This window comes from Tachysurus vachellii, chromosome 5, assembly GCF_030014155.1.
Source record: "Tachysurus vachellii isolate PV-2020 chromosome 5, HZAU_Pvac_v1, whole genome shotgun sequence".
Lineage (NCBI taxonomy): Eukaryota > Metazoa > Chordata > Actinopteri > Siluriformes > Bagridae > Tachysurus > Tachysurus vachellii.
The window spans coordinates 30,108,914-30,131,959 of NC_083464.1; the positions used below are offsets into that span (position 1 = coordinate 30,108,914).

The 23,046-nt window shown below is 41.8% G+C and overlaps 1 protein-coding gene across 1 annotated transcript; it reads left to right on the forward strand.

Annotated features, from left to right (window-relative positions):
• Positions 1-542: 542 nt before the first annotated feature.
• On the forward strand, positions 543-21,675 carry sntg1 (syntrophin, gamma 1). The gene is made up of 18 exons (XM_060869364.1): positions 543-1,012; positions 8,086-8,135; positions 8,397-8,531; positions 8,623-8,679; positions 8,755-8,812; positions 8,896-8,939; positions 10,085-10,126; positions 10,218-10,320; positions 10,473-10,555; positions 11,589-11,719; positions 11,933-12,062; positions 15,134-15,172; positions 16,041-16,157; positions 18,154-18,225; positions 18,437-18,589; positions 19,031-19,123; positions 19,794-19,904; positions 21,053-21,675. The coding sequence occupies exons 2-18, from the start codon at positions 8,109-8,111 to the stop codon at positions 21,233-21,235; spliced, it is 1,578 nt and encodes a 525-aa protein (XP_060725347.1). The 5' UTR covers positions 543-1,012; positions 8,086-8,108; the 3' UTR covers positions 21,236-21,675.
• The last annotated feature ends 1,371 nt before the right edge of the window (positions 21,676-23,046 follow it).

Sequence of the window (23,046 nt, forward strand, 5' to 3'; positions counted from 1 at the left end):
CACGAATGACTCCAATGTCTGGACCTCTGACATGTAGGATGAACTGGATCAACCTGACTCCACCCCCTGAACTTCTGGTTTTATTCTGATTTCTGGTAGAATCAGGTAGATCAGATTTGACTCCACCTTCTGGACTGATGGCTGGACTCTAATCTCTGTAGGAGGAGCTTCATCAGGCCTGACTCCACCCCCCATGGACATTTGACTTGACTCTTTTCTCAGGTAAAAGGAACAGGGATCAGGTCCGAAAAAGTGTCGTGCACTATTTGTTCTGCAGTGATGGGAACTTTAATCTCCAGGTTATAAGGTCTGGATATTGATGGGTCTTTAAACATATGCGCACTCATGAACATAAATAAATAAAATTGAAAAAAAAAAAAAAATCTGCATGCATGTGCGTGCGTGTGTGTGTGTCTGTGTGTGTGCGTGTGTGTCTGTGTGTGTCTGTGTGTGTGTCGGTGCGCGTGTGTGTGTGTGTGTGTCTGTGTGTGTGTGTGTGTGTGTGTGTGTGTGTGTCGGTGCGCCCGCGCGCGTACCGACGTAGCTCCGCTTCCGTAATCAAAAGCAGCGTCGTTTCTGCTCTCGCTCGCAGACAGAAGAGATGTTTCCGTGAATATAATGAGCTGCTGAGAGACGGTCGGTGAGCGCGAGGCTGGAGGGAGGGTGAGGACGCGCGCGCGGATTACTGCGGAGAATGTTGGACAAGGGGATAACCGGTACCGGCCCGTTAACGTCCACTGTATCCACGGAGAGAGGATGGAGACACAAGGGGGAGAAAAAGCACGCGCTTTACGTAGCCTCGTGATGGGGAATATCTGAGGATTTCTGTGTGTCATTGCGGATTGGACTGTGCCGTAGTGTCCGGGTGCATCCGTGTGTGTGTGTGTGTGTGTGTGTGTGTGTGTGTATGTGTGTGCGTGCGTGCGTGCGTGCGTGTGTGTCATGGGCTGAAAAGAGCCAAGCAAGAGGAAAGGGATCGAAGAAAGCAAATTAGCACCTGTTAACAGAATAGGTAAGAATTGCCTGTATGTATGAACAGCAATAAATCTGACATTACCATGCAGTTCGTGCACAGAGACACACGCATGCTCGGCTTCATCCACAGATTATATCCAAATTACAGTCGCTACTGCGCAGAGAGCGAAAAGAGCCTTTATTTTTTTTGGCCTGAGCAGTGCAAATATACGGATTAGTCATCCTGTCAGTCAAAATCGTGTAATAATAAACCTGATGCAGTTCAACTGGCACAGTTCATAAGCTGCAAGAATCAGAAAATCACCCACAACAACAACAACAAAATGAAATATCCTTCTGCACTATACTCTAGACTAATTATCCTGGTACTGATAAACGGATAAAAAAAAAACAAAAAAAACAAATGACACTTGAACTTTTAAATGACAGACACACCTCCGTTTGTATTCCTGTGATGCAAAGCTGTCTGCTTAAATCATTCAGGTCTACCTACAGTACAGATGATCCAGCAGCAGGACGCTTTAAGGATTTTAGCTCATTATAAGAAGTCAGATCATTCCTATGAGAATTCTAATGAGTCTTCGGGATGCATTCGTCTCCTGAGAGCTGGTATTAGATGTCTACTTAAGACTGTAATAAGAAAAAAAAAATTAGGCTGTAGTTAAAAGATGGGAGGGGGAAAAAAGTGCTCGGAGCAGCTCTCATCGAGGAGTAGGAGTAAATCCTAAGAGTACATAATGCATCATGGCATCTGATCAACCACGCAACATTCTGACTTTAAAGAATTACAGAATGGGTAGAGTTTCTTATGAGGGCGAGAAAAAACACATGTGACTGGAGATGAGTATTCAGACATTTAAAAAAAAATTTTTTTTGTTAATTAATATATTTCCTGGGGGCACGATGGCTTAGTGGTTAGCACGTTCGCCTCACACCTCCAGGGTTGGGGGTTCGATTCCTGCCTCCACCTTGTGTGTGTGGAGTTTGCATGTTCTCCCCGTGCCTCGGGGGTTTCCTCCGGGTACTCCGGTTTCCTCCCCCGGTCCAAAGACATTCATGGTAGGTTGATTGGCATCTCTGGAAAAATTGTCCGTAGTGTGTGAATGCGTGAATGAATGAGAGTGTGTGTGTGCCCTGTGATGGGTTGGCACTCCGTCCAGGGTGTATCCTGCCTTGATGCCCGATGACACCTGAGATAGGCACAGGCTCCCCGTGACCCGAGGTAGTTCGGATAAGCGGTAGAAAATGAGTGAGTGAGTGAGTGAGAATATATTTCCTGTGTTTGTGTCCACTTTTTGACCGCTACATGTAAATAAAGTGTCTACTTATAAATTTATACGAAGATTTTGGGGCAAAAATGGATTCGGATACTACAAATGACCAATCATAGTATGTCTGCTGTTGCCGGTTATAGCTTTAAGATGCCTACTTTAAGATTTAATAAGCTTTTTGCGGCAATTTTTGGCTCATTCCTCTTAGCAAAACAGGATCTTCTGATGGACTCAGAATTTCCGATTCCTCCATCAATTCTTCATGGGATTAAAGTCAGGACATGATGTGTGACGGACCCAGTAGCATTTGAAGAGAAGCAGTTATACCACCTTCATGATGCTCCCATCACCATGCTTCACCCTGGGCATCTGGATTATCACTGGCTTACTGTATTAAGTTAATTAATAGCTAAGCTATTTTTGTTTCAGCATATTCTTTCAAGCGAGTTCTTACTTGTGTAAAAAATTAAGACGTTTTTTAACCGAGGAGTTTTGCAGGAGGTGTAGGTCGTCCTGAACAGAAGTTTTTGAGGTCTTGCATGTCGAACCTGACTTATTGTACTGACCGAGATGTTTCAGGGATGTTTGAGCTTTTTCCAGATGTGGGTTGTTCCCAGGGGGGCACGGTGGCTTAGTGGTTAGCACGTTCGCCTCACACCTCCAGGGTTGGGGGTTCGATTCCCGCCTCCGCCTTGTGTGTGTGTGGAGTTTGCATGTTCTCTCCGTGCCTCGGGGGTTTCCTCCGGGTACTCCGGTTTCCTCCCCCGGTCCAAAGACATGCATGGTAGGTTGATTGGCATCTCTGGAAAAATTGTCCGTAGTGTGTGATTGCATGAGTGAATGAGAGTGTGTGTGCCCTGTGATGGGTTGGCACTCCGTCCAGGGTGTATCCTGCCTTTATGCCCGATGACGCCTGAGATAGGCACAGGCTCCCCGTGACCCGAGGTAGTTCGGATAAGCGGTAGAAAATGAGTGAGTGAGAGTTGTTCCCAGTTGTGTGAGAATTTTAGAAAGCTTTTTTGAAATCTTCCCAAACAACAACATTGTCTTTTAATGTCTTTACACCAGGTGCTCTTTTACTTATTTGGAAATTCCTCAAGCCAGATCGTTCCTCTGTCATCAATATGTAAACACGCCAAAATTATAAAGACGCACTTAAGGAGAATTAGACGCACCACAAATGTGTCCATAATCATGTCATGTGATATTTCTATATTTTGAGGATTATTTTAGTATAGACCTCTTTGGTTCATCTGTTTTCCACAGTGAGCTTTGGTTTCTTTCACCTTATTTATGTGGTCATAATATCATATGTACAAAACGTGAACCTCATACTGTACGATAACGTTGAGCCTTATACCGAAATAAGATCTGATCATAAAGCACATACACAGGAACATGAACACAAAAAAGACAATATTTGTAGGCTAGATATGTGTTTACACACACACACACATACTCACACACATGCGCCACATTATCTGATTGGACAGATGGTGTGGCTTTGTACCAGGATCGAGTCCAAAAAGAATGCAATATGACTAAAAGTAGTCAATATCCAATTACTTTAGTACTATGATGATATGACTTAATGAAAAGGGGGGAGGGGGGGAACGGAGCTAGAATTACCTTTATCAATCATTCAGTATTTTGGCTCAGCTTGGGACACACTGCTCCATCATACAATGGAATACAATGGACGGGGAAAAAAACTTCATCAAGCTTCATAAAGCACCTGATGGAAACTTGAGGTGTGCTTTGAGACCGCAATCCTCATCAGAAAGCTGTATGAGCTCTTAGTGTTGATATGAATCTTATGAGACAACGCAAGTCCGTATGCAGTGACAACATTCATTCTTAGTATCTACCTAGACAGTGACACAGCGGTTCAAATGAAGCTACTGAGCCTGAGGACACAAATATCATTATGGACTTGAGTGATGAAGCTAAGGACCAGGAACTGTCAGGGCCAGAACGAGTGGTAAAGTACATCCACTTTGGTTTCGTGTTTAAAGCTGTAATACATGTCTCCTTTAGCACAGTATTGAATATGCAATCATAAAATAGAATCTTATTACTTGGAATATTCCGATTTTTATTACCGCCACACCCTGTGGGTATTTTATAGCCTTTCGATGCCACACTGCTGGGTACTGTATGCTTTCTCATTTTGCTTGGTGCACATTCATCCAGCACACACACCGGAGTGTGAATATAAATATTCATAACAATGCTCATCAAAGACAGGAACGCCTGCCTCACTGCTCCTTATTATGTTTCCTAATAACCGGCAGTTAATCTCTTGTCAACACGATTTATTGCATTTTTAATTTTACTTCCTTTACCACCAGGAGGACAGAGCGCTATCTAGTGAGTAGCAAGCTAACCAAAATCAAACAGCATTTTTTTTTTTTTTACTTTTAAATCGGGCTTGCAGATTGTTTATTGGTGGAACAATCGTGGCCCTGCGGAGCTGGTGCTATTATTTATCCTCTGGCACTGGCGTTAAAAAGGGCAGGTGATTTGTTTCTGTTTGATTTGCTCTGGTGCTGTTACTCTGACTGCATCCTTCAAAAAACATCCTTCAAAGCCATCATAGTAGGTCAGGCCATGAGTCGGTTACATCCCACTCTTTAGCGCTATACAGTTGCTGTTGAATAGCCTTGACTTGGTTTGAAAGCCCAGTGCTGTCCATCAGGTCATTTTGAAATATCAGTCAATGAAAACAGATGGGAACATAGGGAAGTGGTAGCTTTAGCCCAGTGGGTAAAGCTTTGGCCCACTAATCAGAAGGTCGGTAGTTCAAATCCTTGAGCCATCAAGCTGCCACTCCTGGGTCCCTGAACAAGGCCCTTATAACCCTCAATTGTTCAGCTGTGTAAATAATATAAATGTAAGTCTCTCTGGATAAAAGTGTCTGCCAAATGCTGTACATCTAAAAATATGGTTTTCGATTCGGGGGTTCGATTCCCGCCTCCGCCTTGTGTGTGTGGAGTTTGCATGTTCTCCCCGTGCCTCGGGGGTTTCCTCCGGGTACTCTGGTTTCCTCCCCCTGGTCCAAAGACATGCATGGAAGGTTGATTGGCATCTCTGGAAAAATTGTCCGTAGTGTGTGAGTGCGTGAGTGAATGAGAGTGTGTGTGCCCTGTGATGGGTTGGCACTCCGTCCAGGGTGTATCCTGCCTTGATGCCCGATGATGCCTGAGATAGGCACAGGCTCCCCGTGACCCGAGGTAGTTCGGATAAGCGGTAGAAGATGAATGAATGAATTTCAGCTACTTTTAAAAAGTGAAGTCTTTGTATTTACGGAGCTTAAAGTTGGATGATTTTCAAGGTCATTCTGCTTTTTGGAACTCACAAGAGCCTCCCACTGACTTTTGAGGCTTTGGGCCGGACCTGAGCAGATAAGCTCCTTGTTACACATCTATTGGTCATGTAGGCCACTGTTGGTCACAGCAAGGCCCTTAACCCTTTCTTGTCCAGGTTTGCCAGTTGATGCTATGTGTTTTTATGCACAATTTACATAAAAAGCTGGAATATGCAAAGAAAATATGTGGCAAATAAAGAATTTTTCTTTATTTTTTTCTTTATTTTTCTTTAAGGCTAAAATTAGCAGAGCCCAAAAAGGAAGAGGTCAAAACCTACATCTAAAAAAAATGTTAGGGTGTCTGGCCAGCAAATCATAAACACAGCCACAGGGAAAGGTTTGTGTGCTCTAGCACCTGGGGGTCTGACTAAGGAACCTTCCTAGATGAAAGCTAACAGAGTAAAGAAATGAAAACAAGTGCTGCCAGTCTACAACAGGCCAACTAGCCAAACGTGCCCCATGAATGGCAAGTGGAAGGAGGTGTAGGTCATCTTCAAAGACGTGGAAACCCCTACCACAAATTGACTAGATGTAGTAATCTTGACAATCTCACGTGATATTAGATGTGAAAGTTTAATTTATTACGCATCCTGTTTGTTCGATACACGTAACAAAACGTATTCCATCGCATTGCCTGACACAGAGGGATGTGCCCGACCTCAATACTGTTCTTGTTTTCCTTTATACAGCTTAAAAGCAACTTTCTTTCAACGTTCTCACATCCACACCTGCGACTTGTTTGTGTTCTGCCAGGTTGTGCAACTCACCAGAGCGTTCTCTCCTCTTAATAATGCACCGATTGATTTTGGCACTCTCGCACCAAGAGGATGTGATTGATTTAGTCAGATTTTTCAGCAAAAGCACCCCGTAGGCCATTCTGTTAAGAGACCAAAGTGGCAGAATAACAGCAACTACCAAATTTTAGCTCTTAAATGCTAGAACCGACGATTCAGTGATACACAGCTTGTCAACACAACTATGCAACACTATCTTTGGTATTGTATACAGTAGGTGTCATTGAAGGTGTTGTAGATGGCAAGACATGCCAACATTTTCCCCTTAACCGTGTTATTCCATTTTATTATAATATATATATAATATATAATCCTGCAAGAGAGTGAGCTCTTTATCCATCATGTTGTGTGTAACTGCACATAAATATGCAAAACTGTAATGCTATGAATATGTATGAACAGTTGTTCAACACAGTGTAGAGTTCTGTAGCAGGGTCACACCACAGGGATCGCTGGTCACATATGTAGCTGTGTTTGTATGAATCATCTGGAGACTTTTATATGCTTGGATAGGTGCGATAACTCCAGGGATAAACTGAGGTCTTTATAAGATCAGCTGTTTGCTGGCAGGGCTTTATCTTTTCAAAAATCTGTCAGTGACCATAGCTTTAATATCCTTGGTCCTTGGTCTGGGTCACAGAGTATCCAGAGCATATCCCTTTCACAGGATGTACTCAGGGCACCAAGTCCACGTACTTATCCACACCTATCTTAGTGACCCCGGATCATGGACCATTTTATCCATATAGCCAGGATTCTGTAGAACTTCTGAAACACTTGGATTAAAAGTGAGATTGAATCGATCTTTTTTGCTTGTGTCCCCAGAATCGCAAAATATCAAATTATGTGAGTCAACAAACACCATGTTATGTCTGATGGATTAACATCCATGCTCACCGTGTTGTGGATCTTTCTGTGGAGGCAAGTCGGATTCTGAACCCAAGTCGACTAGACAACTGCTCTAAAAATTTGTAAGTTGGAATTATTCATTCATTTATTTTCTACCGCTTATCCGAACTACCTCGGGTCACGGGGAGCCTGTGCCTCAGGCGTCATCGGGCATCAAGGCAGGATACACCCTGGATGGAGTGCCAACCCATCGCAGGGCACACACACACACTCTCATTCACTCACGCAATCACACACTACGGACAATTTTCCAGAGATGCCAATCAACCTACCATGCAAGTCTTTGGAGCGGGGGAGGAAACCAGAGTACCCGGAGGAAACCCCTGAGGCACGGGGAGAACATGCAAACTCCACATACACGAGGCGGAGGCGGGAATCGAACCCCCAACCCTGGAGGTGTGAGGCGAACGTGCTAACCACTAAGCCACCGTGCCCCCTAAGTTGGAATTATTTAAACAGGTTTTCTGAAATGGTAGTTGGAAAGGCTTCGCATCACCAAATCATATAATCTGGAAATGGATTTTGGTAAATATTCTGCAATTTATGTCCAAGACTTCCCCTTGCTTCAGGCAATAATTTCTTGGACAGTGTCTTCCATTACAAACACTAAAGATAGGATTTGTACATAGCACTAAAAAGGCATACTTTCTATTTAAAACACTTGACTTTTTAGAGGCATAACGAAATTCCAATGAAGGTTTCATATATTTAGGATAATATACATTTATCACTTAATTAACGTAGGTGATCATTGTTGTTTTGTTGTAAGTGTTTTCCCCTAGACATTGGCACATGGATTTCAAGACCTCAAAAGAAGAGGTAAGAGATTCTCCTATTTGCTCAATCCAGGTAGAAAGGTAGAATGCTAGTTAGATACTTTAACTAGATAAACTAGTTCGTTTGAACCAACAGTTTGTCATGAGTAAGATAGTAACAACCACCTGTACTACTGAGAGGAGGTAGAACAGAGGAAGTCAGAAATTACAAACATTACCACGTTTTTGCTTTTTGGCTTTGAATTAGTCCTAAAAAAATGACAGATGTTGTGATCTTGTGTTTGCTTTGCTTGGCTGCTTTCAGACAAAGACAGGGATTTATCTACTGCAAGATGGTAATGAAGAGCCCTTTAACATCCGACTGCACTTGTCCAAAGACATTCTAACGATTCAAGAGCAAGACGTTATTTGTGTTTCTGGGGAACCGTTCTACTCTAGTGTAGGTTGTGTAATGTCAAGTCATTCTCACAAACTTTTTTGCTAATTGTATGATTGCGTGGATCTAATTACTGTTTACGAATTTCTTGTAGGAAAGGACTGTAACAATACGACGCCAGGCGATCGGAGGATTTGGTTTAAGTATAAAGGTAATTTGAGTTTGCATCCTGTTGTCGGCCATTGCTATGAATCGGCAAGGAATAAATACGAGGCTGTTTTTACAGGGTGGTGCTGAGCACAAGATCCCTATCGTGATTTCAAAAATATCAAAAGAGCAGAAGGGTAAGTTAATTCATTTTCCTCTAGTTCGACTGTTTGATTGTTTGACTCTTTAACTGATATTTGATCTTTGTCCGTTTCCGCAGCTGAGCTCTCTGGTCTTCTGTTCATAGGAGACGGGATTCTCCAGGTGAGGATAAATTTCATATGATTATATGATATGGTGACGATCTATCACAGAACAATAACAAATAAAAACCCCTTGTGGATGCTTAACTTTTAAACACGTCTTTGGTATATTTACTGAAGAACACTGGAACTGAAGGATTATGGTCAGCGTGAACTAGCAACAATAATCTCAAAATATTGTGCCCCAAGTCGGTAGGTCACTTTGAAATTCGATGAACTATGGGGCTTTTTTACCCCGGTCACTTCATGCGTTTTCTGTGATCCGATAGCTATCCGATGGTAAAAAGACCAGGTCTAAATGCCCTACGAAACGTTTTCGAGACGGATATAAATCCGATGGTTCAAACCCCTTCAGGAGGTGGTCTGGGACGTGTTTCAGATGAAACTGGACAGGTGTAAATGAATGTGGCTTGAACAACCACATTCATTTACACCTGTCCAGTTTCATCTGAAATGCGTCCCAGACCACCTCCTGAAGGGGTACGTCACTCGCAGGTGATCTTTCACCCAGGTGTCTCGTTGAGTCTTAAAACGCGCTGCTGCCGCCAGCGAACATGCAGCAAACAGTAAACGCTGTTTTTTGTAGCATAACCATCGTAACCAGTTTTTTCATCTTCTTTTTGATTGCGTTCTGAAAACCGCAAACACCAAAGCGTGTTCTGTTTCAATTACCCCGGAAATGAGGTAAAATATATTTGCATTTTGGGCTTGGAGTAGAAAGATCAGATCGATATCCGATTCGCCAAGACGCATTTATGTGGCCTAATGTACTGTAAATGGAACAGTTTTAACAAATCAGATAGCTATCGGATCAGAGACAACACATGAAGTGACCGGGTGTAAAATGGCCCTATCTGTGCTCCACTGAAATTGTCATAATGTTCACATACGGTTCACTGGGCCTACATTACCTTTGTACTTCGGCTAGTCTGAAATCCAACATTGTTTCAACCTTTTGTACATAATTTTAAAAGAGAATGTTGTAGTGTACTTCGTAGGTTAGCTGCTGCAATGCCACAGTTACAACATGATGCAAAGTTTTTACACAGAAAGGCTTCATCTGCCATATATTAAGGGAAGTAGATCTTGGAATACTGGATGTCTTAATCCTTTTGGATTGCCTAACTGATGGTATATTGTCTCTAGATAAACGGAATAAATGTCAGAAGTTATCGCCATGAAGAAGTTGTAAGTGTACCTTTTAAAAGCTAGCAAATTTAGCATTTGAAGCTTGGTAGCTGTGGTTGAAAGTGAACATAACCAGCATTCTCTTATTCAGGTTCAGGTTCTACGGAATGCTGGAGAGGAAGTAACGCTAACCGTGTCCTTCCTGAAAAGGACACCCGCCTTTTTAAAGCTACTGCTCTGTGAAGACTGCACATGTACGAGTTCCTGCATCTTTTCGCTTGGATTATTGCTGTCAAAATCAGCCATGACGTCTACTTACAGTACAACAAAGTTAACTTGTTTGGGATATTGGATTTGTGTGAAGCATGAAATTTGCTGACATGTTCTGTATCCCACCTGCCCTTAGGTGTACCAAGTGACCAGAGCAGTGGGACATCGTCTCCACTGTGCGACAGTGGCCTACATCTGAACTATCACCCGAACAATACGGTGCATAATATATCTGTAACATATAAGCATTTGCCCTGTTATCAGGAGTCTTGAAGAGCAAAATACTGTCTGGGTGGGAGGGACTTCTCTTTCTCTCTCTCGCTGGCCTTCACCTTCCCCAACCACTTCTAAAGGCTCTTATACACCGGGGCGATTATCGTGCCTGCTTTTTCTGTGACGTTTTTGTAGTTGATTTTTGTGGTTGTTTTTCATAAAGCTCTTTGTTTTCAGAAATCAATAAGACCAGCAGCTCTACATTCATCTTGCCTCGATGCATCTTTGTCGTGGTATCAATGTGTGCTCTGCTACCAAGTCGTGTTTTACTGTAACTTTAGCAGCTCCAGGCACATGAACAAAAGCACCAATCTCATTGGTTGGCCAGTTTTTAACGTGGCGCGTCAATCCAAAATAAGGTTCCCAAGGCGTTTTTTTCAAAATGACACTTTTATGCCGGCAGTTTTTAGTTACATCGGCGCCCTTTGTTTAGTCATGAGTCTTTAAACATCTAAATGATAATCATGCACGCTATTTGTCCCGGTGTGTACAAGCCTTAACATTATACTAACCACCTGTGCTAGGGAGGTGTTTGAGTTGCACAGTGGACATATATAACATAGCCATAAGTTCTCTCACTCACTTATTTTCTACCGCTTATCCGAACTACCTCGTGCCTATCTCAGGCGTCATCGGGCATCAAGGCAGGATACACCATCGCAGGGCACACACACACCACAAGGCGGATGCGGGAATCGAACCCCCAACCCTGGAGGTGTGAGGCGAATGTGCCAACCACTAAGCCGCCGTGCCCCCTAGCCATAAGTTATGTAACATTAATATAACATAAAACATGGCTACCAAGGACTTTATTGTGATTTATATATATGAGAAACAAACAAACCAAAAAAAAAGTGATAAATTGAATTGAAACACAATTTTCCCACATCACATCCATTCAGTTAAATCTGTTACGTCTACACTCAAGTAATTTTTAAGTCAAAAAAACAAAACAACCCTTTCTCCTTCATCCTCTTAGGACACGTTATCTTGCTCATCTTGGCCTATGTCCCCAGCGCTACGCTGGGAGAAGCGATGGGTGGATCTACGTCTCATCCCGCTCCTCCACGCTCGTCTCTCGCAGTACGTTCCTGGCTCTGACATCTGCAGGTGAGCCGGGCGGAAGAGTGCTTTCATGACTTTAATGTTGTTCCCTAATGGAGTATGTGGCATCTCTGATTCTGAATGTACTTATATGCTTCATTTCTTGAGAAATTAAGCTCTCAGGATAATTAAAAGTGTTTCAATTACAACTGTATTCCACTAGACACTACAGGATCATTTGGGTTAATGTTTTCTTCTGTATTTTTCTATCTCCTAAAGGCAAAATGCATTCCAGGTCATTGCAGTAGATGGGGTTTGCAGTGGGATAATCCAATGTCCTAATGGAGAAGAATGCACTGACTGGCTTCAAGCAATAGCATCCAATATATCTGCTCTCACGAAGCACAATGTAAGTATTTCAGCTGCTTTTCTTTATGAAATATTGATCAACTTTAAAGTTCCTTCTTCAGGATCGCCTGGTATATTGTGGGCTAGAAAGGTATCCAGTATCATTCACTTCAAAATGACATTTTTGGCCATTTATCTAATCGATAATCTTTTATACATACAGTATGTGTGTATTTTCCTTCTTATTGCTTGCTGTTTTGTTGTTAAAGCCACTCTGTATTCTACAATTTAAGCAAAACCCTGCTTGCGGATAATCTTACATCGTAACGTAAGCCGCAATGCCAAGTCGATTAGTATTTTTTTCAGAGTCGATGCCGAGCTGAGCTTCTTGGCATGTTTCCAGCACAGATTTTTATGATATTGTTGGCTTGATGTTATGTTTGCTGAAATGATTAGTTTCACACTCTACTTTTCGAATAAGCCGTGAATTTATTGAAGCTGTGTAACACTGTGTAATTTGTCCAACACTCCGGAGCTGTTGAAAAGTACTGAATGATTTGATCAGTGACATCAATGTGTGTACTTCTCATGGGTGTATTTCATTCAAGCCCTCATTCTCATCCTGGAACTCGAAGCTAAAACCCCACAAGTAGAGATCCTATTAGAGTGAACACCAAGGCTAGGGTAGCACAAATAACTACTCTTGACACCACATTGGGTTCCACTGCTGTCAGCCAATAACAAAATTCTGGCGTTACCAGATATTGCTGCAAGAACTAGACAGATCTACAGCTGCCCATGCTGGCTATTCTCCTCTAACCTCTCTTATCAAGAAGACATTTCCAACTTGAGGGATGAGTTTTGTTTTCTGTACCACACAGTATGTATGCTAGAGACTGACTTGCGTGAAAATCCCAGGAGATCAACAGTTTCTGGAATACTCAAATAAGCCTGTCTGGCACAACAACCATGCCACAATCGAAGTCACTGAGATCACCGAGATGTTTTTCCCCAGTCTGATGCTTGACAGGAACTTTAACTGAAGCGTTTGATCCTCCATCTGCATTCTATCATACCTTTTCTCCAGTGATAGATTAGGAAAAAAAATCATCGAGCTGTACTGGAAAACAAACATCCATTCATCTTAAGTAAGCGCTTTATCCTGAGCAAGGCTGCAGTGGAACTGTAATCTGTCTTGCAGCATGAGGGCAATCCAGATGGGATGCCAGACCACACCTATGCCCCTTTTCCACCGAGGCAGTTTGAGTGCCGGTTCGGAGCCTAATTTAGAACCAGTTCTTTCTTTTTCGACAGCTAAAGCACCGGCTCTGAACCAGGAAAAGTGGTTCTTAAGTAGCACCAAAACGTTGCTGGTCTAGACTTAAGAACCGCTTGTGTCAGGGGCTGTGGGCGGGGCTGTGGGCGGGGCTACCGTTAGCGCATTTGATAATGTACCTTAAGTATACTAATGTTTAATACATTTTTACTTTACCGCAATATGATACATTATCAGCACACATGATAGTAGGTAGCTACATGCTAAGGCTACATGCTAAGGCATGTACTTTCTCGATAACAACCTCCGTTTACACAGATTACATGGAGCTGCACGTACACGTTGGATTCGCTACGTTTGGATGTTAATGTAGGTTCACAAAGCCATGAGCATTAACAGTAAAGCAACATCCGCCATTGTTGATGTTGTGTTTGTGTTTGTCGCTGCTGCGCTAAAGTTGCTGTGTAACGTGACACATGTACAGTGACGTCAGACTCGGCTCTGTGATGCTCTATAACCGGTGGAAAGGCAAACCGGTTCTTAGAAGGTTCGCCAGTGGAACCAAATTTGAACCAGCACCAGCGCTAGCTTTGAACCAGCACCCGGCTCTTTTTGGTGGAAAAGGGCTACTAGAGGTTATTTATAGAGGAGCCAATCCACCTAAGGACATGTTTTGCATTTTTTGGCTGGAGGAAACCCACATAGACCCAGGAAGAGAACAGGGAAAACTCTAGACAGACATTAACCCGAGTTCAAGGTGAAACTTGGGACCCTGGAGCTGTGAGAGATCGACGTTATCCACTGTGACACCGTGCTCCATTCTCTGAAATGTAGATCACCGCGCCCTTTAATTTTCTAATAATATTTTCAAGATGAAGACCTTGGGATAACACCCAAGGTAACTGACAGTCAAGTAGAAATTCCAGCAATGTCTCAAACACAGAAGCATATGTGGTTTCTGTAGAGATAATGAGCAGCTGGTGTTGTAAAGCCAGAGACTGATAAATAAAGCCAAGGCACGTGAAAGAAACTATAGATATCTGTTTTGCAAGAAAAGGCTGTTATCAAGGTTTGGGATAATTGAGGTGAGATACTGCAAAGGTCATTTTCTGAAAGCTGATGTGCATTTCCTTCTCGGTTTCAGCTGAGGTGGCAGATCGTGTCTAATAACGAACAAAGCTGCCGCTCTGATTTAATCAATCCGGGGAGTTATTCGGGATACAGGATCGAATGCTTGAGGTTTCAGATAAACCGTAGCTCAGCCAAACGTAACCTTATAATTGGCCTGTTAGATGTGGTAGAGTTGTTTTGTAGTTGTAGTCTTTTCTAGAGGAGAAGCATGTCTTAATTAAAGATCTCAATACTGCAATGGATTCCGTATTATATACAGAATGTCTCGTATCTAAATGTTGGAGTTTTTGCGCCAAGTAAGGAATATTTTAATATAAAGCTACTATTAGCATCCCAAAGCTTTTCAACTACAGCAGATTTAACATTGGAGAATGTTCACTTCCTGTTTTTAGCCTTTACATTACATTTACAGCATTTAGCAGACACCCTTATCCAGAGCGACTTACATTTTATCTCTCTCTTTTTTTTTTAATACAACTAAGCAGTTGAGGGTTAAGGGCCTTGCTCAGGGGCCCAGCAGTTGCAGCTTGGTGGACGTAAGATTCAAACTCACAACCTTCTGACTTGGTAGCCCAACACCTTTAACCTCTAGGCTACCACATCCCCCTCTTGCTATATACTATTGTATAAACAATGAGAACAGGAGAAATGAAGAAGGCACTTTGGTGTTACTAGATGAATTTTTTCTTATACAGTGTATTGAACATATTTATTCTTTGTTGCAGGTGAAGAAGATTAACAGAAACTTTCCTGTAAATCAGCAGGTAATACTTTTTATACCTCACTACTTCTGTTGAACAAAGCCTGTTTTGGAGGTGTTACATGGGAAAAAAATCTAACTATTATTACTATAAGGGGCGGTGGCGTAGTGGTTAGCACGTTTGCCTCACACCTCCAGGGTTGGGGGTTCGATTCCTGCCTCCGCCTTGTGTGTGTGGAGTTTGCATGTTCTCCCCGTGCCTTGGGGGTTTCCTCTGGGTACTCCAGTTTCCTCCCCTGGTCCAAAGACATGCATGGTAGGTTGATTGGCATCTCTGGAAAATTGTCCGTAGTGTGTGAGTGAATGAGAGTGTGTGTGCCCTGCAATGGGTTGGCACTCCGTCCAGGGTGTATCCTGCCTTGATCCCCGATGACGCCTGAGGCACAGGCTCCCCGTGACCCGAGGTAGTTCGGATAACTGGTAGAAAATGAATGAATTATTACTATAATTATACTCACATACTCACAGCATCCCAGCTTGATTTTTCCCCTCTGAATAGTTGCTAGCTAGCTTGCTAATTTATGTCACAAATGTAGGAAATAAAATATTCTTCCAGTACTTCCTTCAGTATGTAACATAAATATACAAAACATACACTTTGAGCAGCATCGCGTTACAACTGTTATGGTACTTCAGACATGCTAATCGTTCAAGCTAGTTTACCGCAGCCTTGCTGGCTTATGTGAATCTCAAGGATGTTAGCTAGCAATAAAGGTAATGTTTTGTTACCTTGGTAGCAGTTTTAGCAGTTGTACTTGTAGAAAATATGAGTTAGCTGTATTTTGCGTTAGCTTGGTGGTGTTTATCATTTCAGAAGACTTCACTGGTGTATAATATATGCATCTGTTTGTATCTGTGTGTTTATCTTCCAGATTATCTACATGGGATGGGTAGATGAGAAGGAGCAGGACTCTGTTCAGGACCGCATGTACACGCCAAAGTTCCTGGCGTTAAGGGGTTCATCTCTTTTCAAATTCTCAGCACCTCCAGTGAGCATTTACTCTAGTGTGTTAATCTTCATTACTCCAGTGTGTTACTCTTCATCACTGTTCAAACCTGAGGATGTTCAGGACTTCTTAGCCCACTGGAACATCTAAGCTGTTATTTACCACTTACTGTACATAATCGCTAACTAATGCAAAGTTTTGTTTCAAATTCCCTCTATGCAGCCTGTGTTTAGCTAGCACCCAGCAATTGTGGGGCTTTTTGTTCACCGTATAAAACTTGGGAACTCCATTAAACTCTGTTTAATCAACTCTTATCTCAATGCACTGTCAGCAATTACTTTTACAGTCCACAATACAGGATTAAAAAAGATTATCTGTACAGTAGCTTTGATATTTTTTGATTAAAGTGTGGCTTTGGACAGGGGCTTAGCACAGGATCGTGGGCCCTATGCAAAGATACTGTGTGGGGGCCCCATATCACTTTTTTTAATGATAATGTAAAATTAATAGCAATTAGTATATTAAAATTTAGTATATACAGCATTGAATTATATCATGTATAAAATAGTATAACAAAGTGTTATTTGCATTCATGTCAATGCAGCAGCACTGTATATCATATTTTGATCATAATATGTCCAAACCTTTAAAATAGATGGAACAACTCAGTATCTTTTTATAAAAAATTGCAGTTTAATATTTAATTGAACTGTGTTTTATTCACAAATACAATCAAACATTAAACAATCAACATGGCATCCTTTGTGATGTAAAACATTGCAGTATTTCCAAAAAAAAGAAGAAAAAGTGCAAATAGCTCCTTGCCTCAAAAGCAGATCTGGTTAAATCTAAAAAAAACAATTAACAAAATAAATAGAAAAAAATTGGACGCTGATATTGACAACATTGCAAACATTGTTTTTTATTCACGTTTAATCTCTAAAACTACTTCTAACACTTTCCGTGTTACTTCAGAGTTTAGTAGTATGATAAGAACATTTGGGGGGGGGCACGGTGGCTTAGTGGTTAGCACGTTCGCCTCACACCTCCAGGGTTGGGGGTTCGATTCCCGCCTCCACCTTGTGTGTGTGGAGTTTGCATGTTCTCCCCGTGCCTCGGGGGTTTCCTCCGGGTACTCTGGTTTCCTCCCCCGGTCCAAAGACATTCATGGTAGGTTGATTGGCATCTCTGGAAAATTGTCCGTAGTGTGTGATTGTGTGAGTGAATGAGAGTGTGTGTGTGTGCCCTGTGTGTGAGGAGTTGTTTTCCATCATTTTGTTTTCTTTTTCTCTCCTCCCTCTCCTTTCTTTTCTGATAGCCAGATTTTGGTTTTGACATCATGTGCAACGGCGGCGCAAGTATCGCGTCTCTCAACACCGGCGGAACACTCACAAACTCCCCTGTATCATCCACCAAGTCCGCGCACTCTCTACTATCCCTCACAGCCAATTCGCGCTTTGCGTCGCTTCTAGGCAACCAATAAAATTATGGCCGGTCTGTGCATTGCTGCATTCACGCTCGAGGTGGGAGGGGTCTAAGTAGCACATACGCGCGACTGTCAAATAGATCACGCAGATAATAAAATAATAACATTAATACAAATTATAAAATGATCAACAAGGGCCCCTCACATGCCAGGGCCTTATGTACTCAGTCACCCTTTTCCCCCCACTTACGACGCCCCTGGCTTTGGATGCTCATTTAATGGTCATTTAACGCTCACTGAGGCATGCAACCTCATTTTTTCCTTCTGCTGAGCGAGTCTCATTAACATTGTCTTTAACAGGTTTACGTTAGATTTTGTTTCATTCAGTTTAGAGGCGATTTACACAGTGACACACAGTGACAGTGAGGATGACTAGCATATTTGTACCAATCTACTAAAAACCCTGATTAAACGTGTGCCTTACTTTGAGTACGTAACTCAGGTCGAGGTCACATTTTTCTCAGACGCAAAATTCTGTTAATTCATAGAGAAAGTTAAAATGAAGAACTGGTCTTGAATGTTTATGAGAGTATTTTTTTTTTAATGTTCTAGGTAACGACCTGGGACTGGACCAGAGCTGAACAAAGCTTTACTGTCTATGAGATCATGTCTAAGATCCTTAAGGTAATATCAATAGTATCATAAGGGTTAATAACAGATTGGACCTTATAATGTAACGTGATCACAACATTTACTTTTTTAAACGATATATATACTGTATATATATAACCCTGAGTTAAAGCTAAGCTTGGAGTCACGTCTTATTTTCAGACCAACGTGCTGGACTACAAGGTCACATTGGACCCCAGAGCCATATTTCTTTCCTGTATTTCAGGACAGCGAGCTGCTAGACAAGCGGCGGCAGTGTTTCAGTGTGCAGATGGACACGGGTGAGGACACTGTGTTCAGTGTGGAGCTGGAGAGTGATCTCGTGCTCTGGGAGAAGGCCTTCCAGATGGCCACCTTTCTTGAGGTGGAAAGAATACAGGTTAACAACTGTCTATGTACAGCACTATGTACAGCAACCAGCACGTACGACTCGACTAAGTATAATCCAGAAATGGAAAAAACACACCATTGTAGCTTTTAACTTTTTAACCCGGATTTGATTCTGTTTGTTTGTGTTGAGCACTGAACGTCTTTGTCATGTTGCACTCGACAGTTGTGGTTAATATGAAGCTCATATGAAAGTAGATACTCAGTGCTTTGATAGTACTGAAATAGTGTTTCATAAGTATTTCTGTTTTTCTCTAGAATACTAGGGGCAATATAGTCATAGAAAAAAGAAAGATAATTTTTTCCAACACAGAAATGTTAGATTGGTATATCTTTAAAGTAAATAGTGATATCAAACCTCATCTCTTTGAGATACCCCAAGTATTTTAGGAAATTAGAAAAACCTCTTTTCAGTTAGCATCTTGTTTTTCAGAGCAAAACGTACGCCTGCATCTCAGAGAGCCACCTGATGGGGCTCACCATAGACTTCGCCATGGGCTTCGTCTGCTTTGATGCAGCATCAAAGGTGAGTTGATGCAGACGCCCATTTTTTTTTTTGCCCATGGTTTAACCCTTGTATGTCGTTCGGGTTTATGGGACCCATATTCTTAAACATCAATAGTTTTGAAAAACTTTGCTTCCTTGCATTCCCACTGATAACTGGATTAAATTTGATTTTCTTTTTTTTTTTTATTACATTTTATTAAAAAACAACAAAACATGAGTAGCACTTTAACTAAAAAATGGGATGTAATAAAGGTAAAGGGCAAATATTAACCATATATGCTGTTTATGTTGCTTGTAATTGGGAAGTATTTTAACATCAAATTTTTTGATTGTGTTGAATTAAAAACCCAAAAATGCAGCGGGTCAAACAGACCCACGAACACTGGCTGAGTAACAAGAATACAAACATCATACAAGGGTTAAATGATGACACATGGAAACAGGTAGTGAATTATTTACAGTACAAAGCTACATTTTTATCATAGTAATTTCACGGGACTGACTGGTGGAAGACAGTTCACAGCTGCTGTAACACCATCGATAACAGTGATAATCTACATGAAATGTTTTTAGTTGATTAAAAATGTCAGCATTGGCAGATTTATGTGGTACTAGACAGTGATGCCGAACGATGGCCTATAACATATAAACAAGGTTAACACAAAGTTAACACATATCGCCCACTGTAGGTGGTGTTGTGGCGCTACAAGTTCTCCCAGCTGAAAGGGTCCTCCGATGACGGCAAGAGCAAAATCAAGTTTCTCTTCCAGAACACAGACACAAAGCTCATCGAGGCCAAGGTAACCGATATCGCTTCAGTTAGACAGATTATCTACCTCAGAACCTAAGATCTCTCAATAGAGCAGTTCCGGTTCAACACAAGGCAATTACAATTGATCTTGAATGTTAATGAAGCTTGTGCACTTTATTTTTTGATTATAAATCAAATCAAATCAAATTTATTTGTCACATACATACACTCACTGGCCACTTTATTAGGTACACCTTGCTAGTACTGGTGTGGTCTTCTGCTGCTGTAGCCCATCCGCCTCAAGGTTCGACGTGTTGTGCATTCAGAGATGCTCTTCTGCATACCTCGGTTGTAACGAGTGGTTATTTGAGTTCCTGTTGCCTTTCTATCAGCTCGAACCAGTCTGGCCATTCTCCTCTGACCTCTGGCATAAACAAGGCATTAGAAATTTGCGTAACGAGCAGTTGGACAGGTGTACCTAATAAAGTGGCTGGTGAGTGTATACATACAGGGTACGACATGCAGTGAAATGCTTTATGCAGCTGTCCGGTATAAGAGTAAAAGGGAATGCAATTTAGGATAGAAAAAATAAACCAAAACCAAAAGGAGATAGATAAATAAAAAAGTATAAACTATATAAAAAACTATATAAAAAATGATATAAAATATGAAAATACGGGGGTCACGGTGGCTTAGTGGTTAGCACGTTCGGGGTTTGATTCCCGCCTCCACCTTGTGTGTGTGGAGTTTGCATGTTCTCCCCGTGCCTCGGGGGTTTCCTCCGGGTATTCCGGTTTCCTCCCCCGGTCCAAAGACAAGCAAATTGTCCATAATGTGTGATTGCATGAGTGAATGAGAGTGTGTGTGTGCCCTGCGATGGGTTGGCACTCCGTCCAGGGTGTATCCTGCCTTGATGCCCGATGACGCCTGAGACCCCGTGACCCGAGGTAGTTCGGATAAGCGGTAGAAAATGAATGAATGAATGAAAATATAGGAGGAGAAATAATGTATATACATATACATAAGTGTGCATGGTTTTTAAAGATTGTTCTTAAAAATTAAAAGCACTTATAAAAATTAATGCGGTGAAATATTTATCTAAGGAGTCTTTAAAACTGTTAATGATTATAAAGAAATTGTGTATATTATATGTTGAAATATATTTCGTTTTAATATGTAATTTTTTTTTTTTCTCAGGAGCTGGAATTCTCTAACCTTTTTGCTGTCCTGCACTGCATCCATGCGTTTTTTGCTGCCAAAGTGGCGTGTCTGGATCCGATGTTTGTGGGCAGTCCGAATTCCTCGGCAGCTACCGCGTTGCCCACGCTGACCTCAGGCACCTCCCTGGGCCAGGCTGGCAGGTTGAAGTACTTGAGTTGAATGACTTACCGTTTTCAGTTGCGGATTTAAAAACACTAGACGGTCTGCGGCGGCTTTGAACCGTCATCTTCTTGGACCATGTAAAACAGCCTGCTTACTATATATTGGGCCAAAGACTGAAATAACCAAGGTGTGATGTGATATATTTTGAATAATGGAGTGGCAGTGTGTATGTACGTGTATGTATGTTCGACTGGTGTTTCCTAACAGTGTGTGCTTTTAAAACATTCTTTTAACCCATTCGGAGAGATTTTTGAATTCTAAGCGTCATCAAGATCACTCTGTGACAACACAAATAGAGATGATTATTTGATCGCTTTACAGAGCCGTGCATAAATATTCAACATTTTGAGCCTTTGCACATTTTGTAGCAGCACCTGTAATTGACCTACTGCTCAATTAAACAAAGAAACCAAACCTTTGGTAGTTGAATAAATTTAGTTTGAATAAATAAGGATACATCTTTATATGTTTTGTGCATACTGATATTTTTGCCCCCCAGAAAAGAAAAAGAAAAGAAAAGCCTCCCCACAATATGATGCCACCACCACCATGCTACACTGTGGGGGATGGTGTTCTCAGGGTGATGAGAATCGTTCTGTTTCTGACAGTTTATACTAAAATCACGTGGCACTTTATTAGCACAAAGTGCCAGCTCCATTATTTGAATAGTTACGAGACAGCTGACGATGAATTTAAGGGGTGAATGATTATGGAGTCGCATCTAATTTTATTAACTCTATGCATTTTCCCTCCAATTCAATATCATTAAAATTTTGTTCCAGGGTGAAACACTTCAGTAGAGATGGTTCAAGAGCTTTGCTTTGTGCAGTTACAACGCTTAGTTTGGACACAATCTATAAGGCAGAAAGGATTCATTCAAAAGGACTCATGAATAAAATGACTCCTCGGCCTCAGACCGAGCGGAGTACTGTAACCCGATATAAAAAGACTCTTAACGAATTTTTTACTAATGCTATGTACATACAGGGGGCACGGTGGCTTAGTGGTTAGCACGTTCGCCTCACACCTCCAGCGTTGGGGGTTCGATTCCCGCCTCCGCCTTGTGTGTGTGGAGTTTGCATGTTCTCTCTGTGCCTTGTGGGTTTCCTCTGGGTACTCCGGTTTCCTCCCCCGGTCCAAAGACATGCATGGTAGGTTGATTGGCATCTCTGGAAAATTGTCCATAGTGTGTGAGTGTGTGAGTGAATGAGAGTGTGTGTGTGTGTGCCCTGCGATGGGTTGGCACTCCGTCCAGGGTGTATCCTGCCTTGATGCCCGATGACACCTGAGATAGGCACAGGCTCCCCGTGACCTGAGGTAGTTCAGATAAGCGGTAGAAGATGAATGAATGCTATGTACATACCAGTACTTGTTAAGACGTAAAGGACAACTTCAGAACAAGCGGTGTATGTAGCATAGCCCAAAGCATTTGAATTTCAACACAAACGATTTTCTGTATCTTGGTTCTTTGCTTTCAGTTTTAGTATTCCTTTGTATTTCAATACTTTTGCTTTGCTGTTTTCCCAAGTTCTCGAGAGGCTCAGAAAACAAATCTAATACAACACCTTATCATTGCAGTGCACTTTAGTCCAGCGATTTACCCGAGTGAAACTTTTTATTTTTTACTTTTCTGGAGTGTGGGTTAGATGAAAATGGTGGAATACGGAAGAACGGATCGATTTTTTTTTTTAAGTGCTGCAGCACTTTGAGACCGATTACTTGTTGAGGTGGTGTAAAAGCCTAAAAAAAAAAAAAAAAAATAGAAAAATGTAAGGAAGCAAATATATTTGAAACAATACAGACTTCTC

Coding starts and splice junctions, on each gene's coding strand:
- sntg1 (XM_060869364.1), top strand. CDS start 8,109: ATGGATTTCAAGACCTCAAAAGAAGAG. Junction 8,532..8,622: donor GGGAACCGTTCTACTCTAGT/GTAGGTTGTGTA, acceptor AATTTCTTGTAG/GAAAGGACTGTAACAATACG. Junction 16,158..18,153: donor TCAAATTCTCAGCACCTCCA/GTGAGCATTTAC, acceptor TTAATGTTCTAG/GTAACGACCTGGGACTGGAC.